General features: G+C 41.7%; 1 protein-coding gene across 1 annotated transcript; it reads left to right on the plus strand.

Annotated features, from left to right (window-relative positions):
• Nucleotides 1-1,145: 1,145 nt before the first annotated feature.
• LOC147338927 (fibulin-7) lies at nucleotides 1,146-7,170 on the plus strand. Its single transcript, XM_086286326.1, has 8 exons — nucleotides 1,146-1,296; nucleotides 3,125-3,284; nucleotides 3,366-3,536; nucleotides 4,144-4,269; nucleotides 5,595-5,783; nucleotides 5,885-6,022; nucleotides 6,293-6,428; nucleotides 6,522-7,170. Exons 1-8 carry the CDS (start codon nucleotides 1,228-1,230, stop codon nucleotides 6,883-6,885), a joined length of 1,353 nt encoding a protein of 450 aa, XP_086142452.1. The 5' UTR covers nucleotides 1,146-1,227; the 3' UTR covers nucleotides 6,886-7,170.
• The last annotated feature ends 1,617 nt before the right edge of the window (nucleotides 7,171-8,787 follow it).

Consider the following 8,787-nt stretch of genomic DNA (forward strand, 5'->3'; position numbering starts at 1 on the left):
GTCTTCGGTACATTTTACACATCGAAATGTAGCGCTGCTGACTGCTCACAGGGGTGTGATGACAATAGTCCATCTACACAAATGTTTTCTTTAGCATATCTCTACATTTTTATTTAAATGATGAGATTTCACTCAAAAAAAAGATGTAGCAGAGTGAAACTGACATATCTGTTTCATCCCTATTGCAACGTTACAAGTGTATCTGTCTACAGCTAACGTTGTTGTTCAAAGAAAGGCTAAGGTATAGGGCAAAGCAGAACTGGTTTAAGGTGCAGCTCTTTATCACTTTCTTTAGAACTAAGGATTAGCTCTGCAAGTGCAACTTCATTCTACATCACTCGTGCACCATACAGACAGGTTTAAAAATTATAATCTATCACTTACCTCAACAACTAGTCATGCTGCCAAAACTTTCATAAGTCAATGCACTGATTCCAAAAAGTGTGTAAAGGTGTCCTGAGGTATTAGGTGTCAAATTGTTTGCAAGCATATACAGTAAGCTGAAGGTTTGGTCCTCCATAGTATAATATTCAGAATATTAAGTCTTGTTTTTCCCTTAGATCTCACGTATGATACTCTATCTCGCATTATATTCAGATAATCAGTGTTATTCACACCAAGTCTGCAGTTGTAATATTCTGGCTGATAGGTGTACATGTAGTCTGCTTACTCTTGCTGCGTATAGCTCGTTTAAGAAGAGCATCTGAGATTAAAGAGATGAATTTAGCAAAGTAAAAGTGAACTGGGGGAACTTTTTGATTTGGATCCAGATGTTATACAGCTGCCCACAATCCACTGCTACAATAATAGCCACGGCAGGTATGGACATTATGCTCGAAAGCTGAAACCAGTCTTTATTTCAATCTAATTAATCAGTCTAATTACAGAACAGGAAAGCACCTTTATTCCAGCAGAAGTTACAGCTTCACTGTACCTTTTCTCCAAGACCAAGCTGCTTTAAACAGAGAGGAAGTGCACTCCAAATTAAGTAAAAAGGGATCATAATGTGGTCACATTTTTCTCCTTTGCTGATTGGCTACTGAAGAGTAAACAACATTCCACAACGTTTAGCTGCGGCAGCTTTCCCACTGCCAACTGTGGTCCTTCTCTCACCTGGAGTTCCTACACACTCTGGGAGCCGGCGGCACAAAGTTCACACTGCACGCAAGTTCTAACACATTTGAGAAGCGATTAGTGAGTGCACACTGGACTGGTTTTAGTGGAAACATGTTTGCATCACCTGTGACTGCTATCACCTTACTGTGTTTCTGTTTGCTTCATCCTACTTTGGGGCAGGTAAGCAAGCATGTAACTAAAATTGTTAACTATTGACTGAATGAATGAAGGAATTAGTCGCAGCAGGGTACCTGAACTTATATCACGTCATTCCACTTAAAGTTCTTATGTCAAAAGGAATTGGTTAAAATGTGCTTCATGAATTATGTATGGCTTAAAGAGAATTGCATGCATAACTTCTTTTGAAGTCCAGAGCAGATCTTAATGTGAATGTACTTCTTGGCATCACAAAAAATGTTTCACAGAGCAAACCTTGAGTCACCCTTACTTTGCACGCAAGCCTCAAGAGCAACATCCCAGAGGCTCCGGTGGCTGAATTCACTCACTATATCTATGCTGTGCTTCACTGCAAACCAGCAAAACATTTCCAAAACGCTGCATCTGGCTGTGAATGGCTCTCTTCAGCTTCTGCCATGCATGTCTGTGCCTGTATGTGTTTGTTTGTTTGTTTGTTTGTTTGTTTTCTACTGAAAAATGGCCAGCCAATTATGTGTTTGTAGAAGTGCATAATAATGTGAGTGTGATGCTGTAGACTCTTGCATATGTGCGTGAGAGCATATTGTTATTTAGGCTCTAAATCTATTAAATAGAACTGTGCTGCAATTTTGTGCTTCAGCACCACATGCCTCCTACAGACTGTGGTAACATCACCCAGTTAACATGAACACCATGTGAAATATCTCCTAGCACAGGCAGAAAGGGGCCTTTGACAACTACCTGATAAACACCAGCCATCAGCACCAAAAATGACTGAAGTCATTCCAAACCTCAGTTCAGTCTAAATAAGAAAAGCGTTTTCAACAAATATTGACTCTTCTTACATAACTGCTGCTGGATGAAAACACTAATTGGTTGTCTGAAAACATGTGAGAGAGCAGAGGTCTGGTGGGGACTGATGCTGCTGAATCAACGAGAGTAATGAGGGAACGGTTATGGGTTGAAAATAGGTGTGTACAACTCACTTGAGCTCACACCCTGTTAAATGAAAGCAAGGCGCTGGAAGGAGATGACTGGTTGAGTCAAAAATCAGCAAGTAATTACCCTCTAATGAAAGCTTTTACCTCCATTTCTGTAATGACTCGTGTAGTTAAAACTTCAAACCTAAGCAGAACATCACACCTGGAACCACATAAGAAAGTGTTACACACAGAGCCTTTCTTGTCGGGGGGGGGGGGGGGGGAGGTTCCTGCTGGCAAATATAGTGACAAAACATTCTCTGATCCCCACAAGATTTACTCCTTCATATGAGCACATCAGCCTCTGCAGTGCACTGGGTAAAATAGCGCAGTAGGTAGAGCAGATTCATTTGTCTATTCATTTAGATGAAGAGATTTTTTTTCCTCATTGCGATAGCATTCACACAGAAATATGTGCAGGTGCAATTTATATGACTTAACATTACAGAAATGCACTAGAAGTTTGAATTTTGAATTTTTTTTCATTTGACACAAAAAAGAAAACCAAATCCTTTTATTGAAGACTTTTGAATGAATTCGTGTCCTTGAATGAACAGGAAGATAAATAAACTGTTAATAGAAGCAGCATCACTGGCTTGTGGTGCTTTCATCTCTCAACAAATTTTACCTGTCCTGAGTCAAATAAATTGCTTTTCCATTTTCAGATATTTAGCAAGGATGGTGTTTTTTTGTTTTTTTAATAAGAAACTGTCATTTTCAATGTAATATTATATAGCGTGCCTAACCTTCTCACGTGGTTTTTTTAGATGGTTGCAACTGTTTTTCTGATCCTCTTTGTGAATTAGAAGATCAGTATTGACTTAAAATATTCAACATTTATGAATTTATTCAGTAGCTCTGTATTATTCTAGGACTGTCCGAGCAGGCAAGAAATTCAAGGGTCCTTGAAGCAGGTCCAGAAGCTTCTGTCAGCCCATGAAGCCTCCTACATGCAGAGTCTGCGCAACCTAAAGAAGAAAATAAATTTACTGCTGAGCAGTGCTGCAAGGCAGAACACAAAAGCCATCAACAGTAAGTAAATATGTTAGAAAGACTTTATTCAAATTCTTAGATATCAGAGTATTTCTGCTGTTATGTTCTTATAATTTCTAGGTACCTGCCCCAAACTGGAGTCCCTCATTAATGGGAGGAAACTTGGCAAATCGCACAGCATTGGCCATGAGATTCACTTCCTGTGTGACCCTGGTTATGAACTCGTGGGATCAGAGAGCAGGGTTTGTCAGGAAAGCCTGACCTGGAGCAGCCAGCAACCAACCTGCCGAGGTGAGAGAGGAGCCTTCTGCTGCCTGGCCTTGCTGTGATGGTCATTTTCTCCATTGCGTCCTCCTAATCCTCCTCCCACCAGTGTTTCTCCACTTCATTACTCTGACCATCACTCATCATGCTATCTAACCCACTGATCACTTTTACAATCTTGTCAACATCTTCTGTGTAACCTCTCTTCTCCTTGCCCCCTTTTATTTGCACTATTCTGCTTTCTGGGCATCAAACATGCCGACAACATTTTTCTATACGATGATACATTTCACATGTGACCCATGATCATATTTCTTTATGTACTTTGGTCATTGTCCAGAGAGCTTTTTGAATGCTGTGACATGCGATATTCCAGCCTCCTTGTCCTTTGACAGCTTGCTGACTTTGAGATAACAACTCAAAGGCTGTTTGATCAGGATGTGGCATCCCCTACACTTTGGCTGCCCCTCCTGTTAACTCATTTGCTCCCGTATTTTCTCATATGTCTCCACACACATGCATATGTCATTATGTAATGTTCCGTGATGTTCAAGCATCAAAGCTATTGAGTTGCATACATGTGTGTATCTCTGGACAGAGTTCAAACATAACCTTAATATCTTTTTTCCCTCAGACATCAATGAGTGTGCATCCTCCCCTTGTCTGAATGGTGGGACGTGTGTTAATGAGGTGAACCAGTTTTCCTGTGTCTGTGCCAAAGGCTGGGCTGGAGTTACCTGTCAAAGCCCTGTGCCAACATGTAAGTATAATACATTGCATACTCAGACCACACACATGAATGAAATGTAGTGATACTTTACCATTTGAAAGAGATTGCATTGGGCATTTGCTTGTGTAGGCACTAAAATTCAGTAGACACCAACAGTTTTACTAAATTCATCTCCTTTTTCACACTATCTAAATATTTCTACAGTTACAGATGGTTTCATAGTTTACTGAGAGATTTGAAAGTCTGGTAATGTTTTTGATAGTCATCCAATCGTTACATTAAAACATCCACCAACTTTACCCAAGAGAGTGGAGTGGTAGATGTGGACAGATTTCCAGGGCTAAGAGAGAGAGAGAGACAGCTGTGAACACGCAGGTTCAATTTAGACGCTTACTTAAAACACATATGTTTGGACAGTGGGATGAAGCACAGGGAGAACATGCAAACTCCACTCAGAAAAGTCTGGCTGACAAACAGGTTTAAAGCCAGAGCGTTTCTGCTGTGAGGCCACAGCACTAACCACTATACCTCCCACTATTTAAACATACACAACATATTCCTCCCCACCCACAACCCCCATTTAACATAGTGTGGGTAACTGCAGTCACCAGTCTGTCACAGGGCTAACACACAGAGACAGACAACCATTCGCACGCACATTCACACCTATGGGTAATTTGGATTTATCAATTAACCTATCCCCACAAACTGCATGTCCTTGGACTGTGGGAGGAAGCCAGAGTACCCTGGGAGAACCCATGCAAACACAGGGAGAACATGCAAACTCCACACAGAAAGACCTGATGGTGGAATTGAACTCAGGACCTTCTTGCTGTGTAGCAACAGTGCTAACCACCGTGCCACCGTGCTGCCCTAAAAATACTAATAATAATGATAATAATAATAATAATCTAAATTACATTTCACCAGAATTTCTACACAAACATTTGCTTCTTTTTATTCCTTACTGGCAAAATAAACAAATCCAAATATATTAACACTCAGATATCTTCACTAAGCTCATGCTGCTGTCTTGTTCTTGTAGAAGAACAGAGCTTATTAAATATTAACTATCAAACTCGTATCTGTGAGGGCTTTATGTTGTTGCCACCGATACAACCCAGTGACTCTCCTCTTGGATTCCATTTGACACGGGCAGGCGTGACTGACACTGTCTCATATCACCATCGGCACACCAACATCAGTGTCTGACATATATTGTCAGCTGACTAAATAAATAACTCGTATCCCTGGGGCAGATACAAAGCTACAGCAAAGAAAATATGAAAACAGGTTATGAAAACCTTTTCTACAACACACCAGCATTGCTTACCTGTCTTCTCTTCCTTATTCAGTCTTTGTCACCATGACAAACACCTCTGCCGCCACCTCCCCATCCACAGCTGCTGCTGCATCCACTTTACCAGCTGCCACCACCGGGCCTCATGTTCGCCCATCACAGTGCACTATAGTGCAGGGGACCACCCACTGCACCTGTGAGCCAGGATACACCATCTCTGGCAGAGACAGCTACACCTGCACTGGTACACCTAACAGCTTTAGTAGAACACAGACTATACATTTTTCATATTATGATGTTCCCATATGGGTTGTTAGCCATGTCTGTGTGTGTTATGCATTTTAGATATTGATGAATGTGAGCTGTTTCATAACGGACAGGCTGGGAGGTTGTGTTTACACGCTTGTGTTAACACCCCTGGAGGCTATCGCTGTTCCTGTCCTGCGGGATACAACGTGACCCGTGACGGACGCAGTTGCAAAGGTGAGCAGTCCTTCTTCCTGCTTTATATTTTGCTATCACTTTTGTTTTGATTTTTTCTTTTGCCAAATTTGCACTCAGAAGTACTCAAAGCATTCCTCCAAAAGGCAGATTCTGAGGAATGTAATACAAAAATGTAGAGTCTACAAGTACACTTAATACAATTTTATTCATTTTGACTCTTTTTCTTTTCAGTAATGGCAAATCAAAGAGTTGCAGCCTAAATGATGTCCCAACTAAATGTGGGGGTTTTGTGTTTCTCTTTTGTGGCAGATATTGATGAGTGTGCTACGAGGCAAAACAACTGCACGAAGGACCAGATGTGCATTAATACATATGGTGGTTTCCAGTGTGTTCGTGTGGACTGCCCCAAAATTCCTAATGCTACATATGTCAAAACGTCACCTACGTGAGCATTATCCTTATTTTTGTGTGAGATGCATAGTAACAACTAATTCTTTAAAATCTCTCTTTTAGTAACATCTTTCTCATTATTTTCCAGGCGCTGTGAACGTAACCCCTGCCCTGTGGACAACAAGATGTGCTCTCAGGCCCCAAACTCCTTCTCCTACCATTACTTGGCTGTTGTTTCCAACCTGTCAGCTCCCCGCGTCATGTTCAGAGTGTCAGCACTGCGCCCGATAGGTGACACCCTTCGTTTCTCCCTGCTAGGCGGAAGGCCAGTTCGCCGCCACTTCACAGTGCAGCGCTCAGACCGCCTCACGGGCGAGCTGATGCTGGTGAGCCCTGTGCAGGGCCCTGCCACTCTGGAGGCAGAGGTGGAGATGAGTGAGCTGGAGAGGCGAGTGCAGCTGGGGAAATACATCACCAAAGTCACTATGTTTGTTTCCCAGTATGAATTCTAAGAAAAATCTATTTATTGTGCAAAAAAATAGAAATGCATGTAGAAAATTGGTACATGTAGCAAAGAGTAACAGCACTTGACTTGAGGATACTTGCAATAAGCTGGAAAGACTAAAGAATGACAGCCCGTCCTGAAATAAAGCATTATTTTTGTAATAGTGCCTTAAAATTTATATGCACGTAATCATTATGCCTACGGATGTTTTGGTTTATAATTATGTTTTATTGATTCTAGTTTTGGTACTCTTTCTGTGATAAAACTATAATACCTGTATTGCCTCCAGTACACCCATTAAACATCATATAAAACATTAACAGTTCAGTCTTTTCCTTACTAATTCTTTAAGGCTTTTCTACACTCTATTCCTTCTGAAATGTGTTTTAAGAACTGCCCGATAGACTGTGAGCAGGGACATATGCGAGCAGAGGTTGTTTAACACTTCAGTTCCTGCAGCACAGAGCAACGCTGTTCGCCTGACAGCCAAGGAAGGCTTGCTGAAAAGAGCCTCTGTGTTCCTACAGTGCACGAATAACTTTAACTTTTGCATTTGCAAAACAAGTACACACAGAAAAGAGCTGTGTCATGTGCCCTAAAAGTAAAGTCTGTGCAATCTTTTTCCTTTCATTTAGGGGGGGTTTATATCTGAGGAGTTTCCAAGGAGCGTGATGAAATGTGTCGCCACTGTGCTGCACCAGCCATCTATCTTCTCTTTGATGTTACACAGCTTTCTGAGAAATAAGGAATCACATAGTGGATAGTGTGCCAGGATGTAGTTACACTGGAGGGAAACAGGAAGTCTTTAGTTGCAGAGAGGGCTCCGTACTCTGGCTGAGACGCAGCAATGGCTCCATGAGGGAGCAGAGATACTTTAGACACAGAATTCTAAAACAAGATTGAGTGGTGAGTGAAGAAAAAGATGCCCAGAGATAGAGAGGGAGGCAGACAGAGAATGACAGATGAATAGAGATGACTGAACAGAAGACAATTCACACCAGCCAGTCAGTCACTGACTTAGCTGCAGAGTGAATTAAAAACAGTAGTGTTTATTACCACCACAAAAAAGACCTCCCTGTTCTTCAGATCTCCCCTCTACAGTCTTAATAAAAGACTGTAGGCTGGAGGGTGGCTTTTGTCTGTCCCCCAGGGATCCACAAGAGGTAATGATTCAGTAATAAAGCCCCCGATCCTCTGCATTTTACCTCTCCATTGTCTGTCTAGGTTGATACACAACAAAGTTGGTCTGTGAGAGCACCTGGCCTGAAATCTGATGTTTTGCCCATTCTCTTCACCTCACTGTCCTGTTTTCCACCGCTCCTTAACCTTATCACATTACATCCACTTTCTTGTCATTCCATCCCTTTTCCTCTGGCTCCACTGCCCTTCTCTACAGCTTTTTCCAGTGTGGATGAGTCACACCTCTGTGCAGATAAAAAAACAAAACAGTCCCCCTAATGAGTGCTTGCAAAGTGAGACTGCAGTGAGTATTCTGATCTCAGTCTGGTTGTTGGGGCATTATTATCAGAAACAAGCATGCTCACTTTGACAGCCACTTGGGTTTTCAGTGGTACTTACTTTTGCGTGTATCTTGGTCTCATGTTGCTTTTAATGGAAAAAGGAGAGAGTGATGGTGTCTGCTGAATCTCCAGATTGTGCATGTGTAGTAGAGAACTCTTAGTGAAAAATGTTCCTCACCCGAGTAGTGTTTTTGAACGCACCATCAACCCTCACTCCTCTAATGCTTACATTGTCCTATGCACCCATTATTCAGCCTGTTCTTGCCTTTTTGGCCTTATTCCAGTTAAGGATGGTACCAGAATGAGCACATTAGTGACTTTCTTTATGTCATTGTCTGATCCTGGTGTTTTTGGACCAAATTTTTATTTCCTGTGTTTGGCTTCCCAGT

This window comes from Aulonocara sp. 'chitande type north' Nkhata Bay, linkage group LG1 (assembly GCF_057382095.1).
Source record: "Aulonocara sp. 'chitande type north' Nkhata Bay isolate Kocher_YH1m ecotype deep benthic linkage group LG1, A_spYH_male_GT1.1, whole genome shotgun sequence".
Classification (NCBI taxonomy): Eukaryota; Metazoa; Chordata; class Actinopteri; order Cichliformes; family Cichlidae; genus Aulonocara; species Aulonocara sp. 'chitande type north' Nkhata Bay.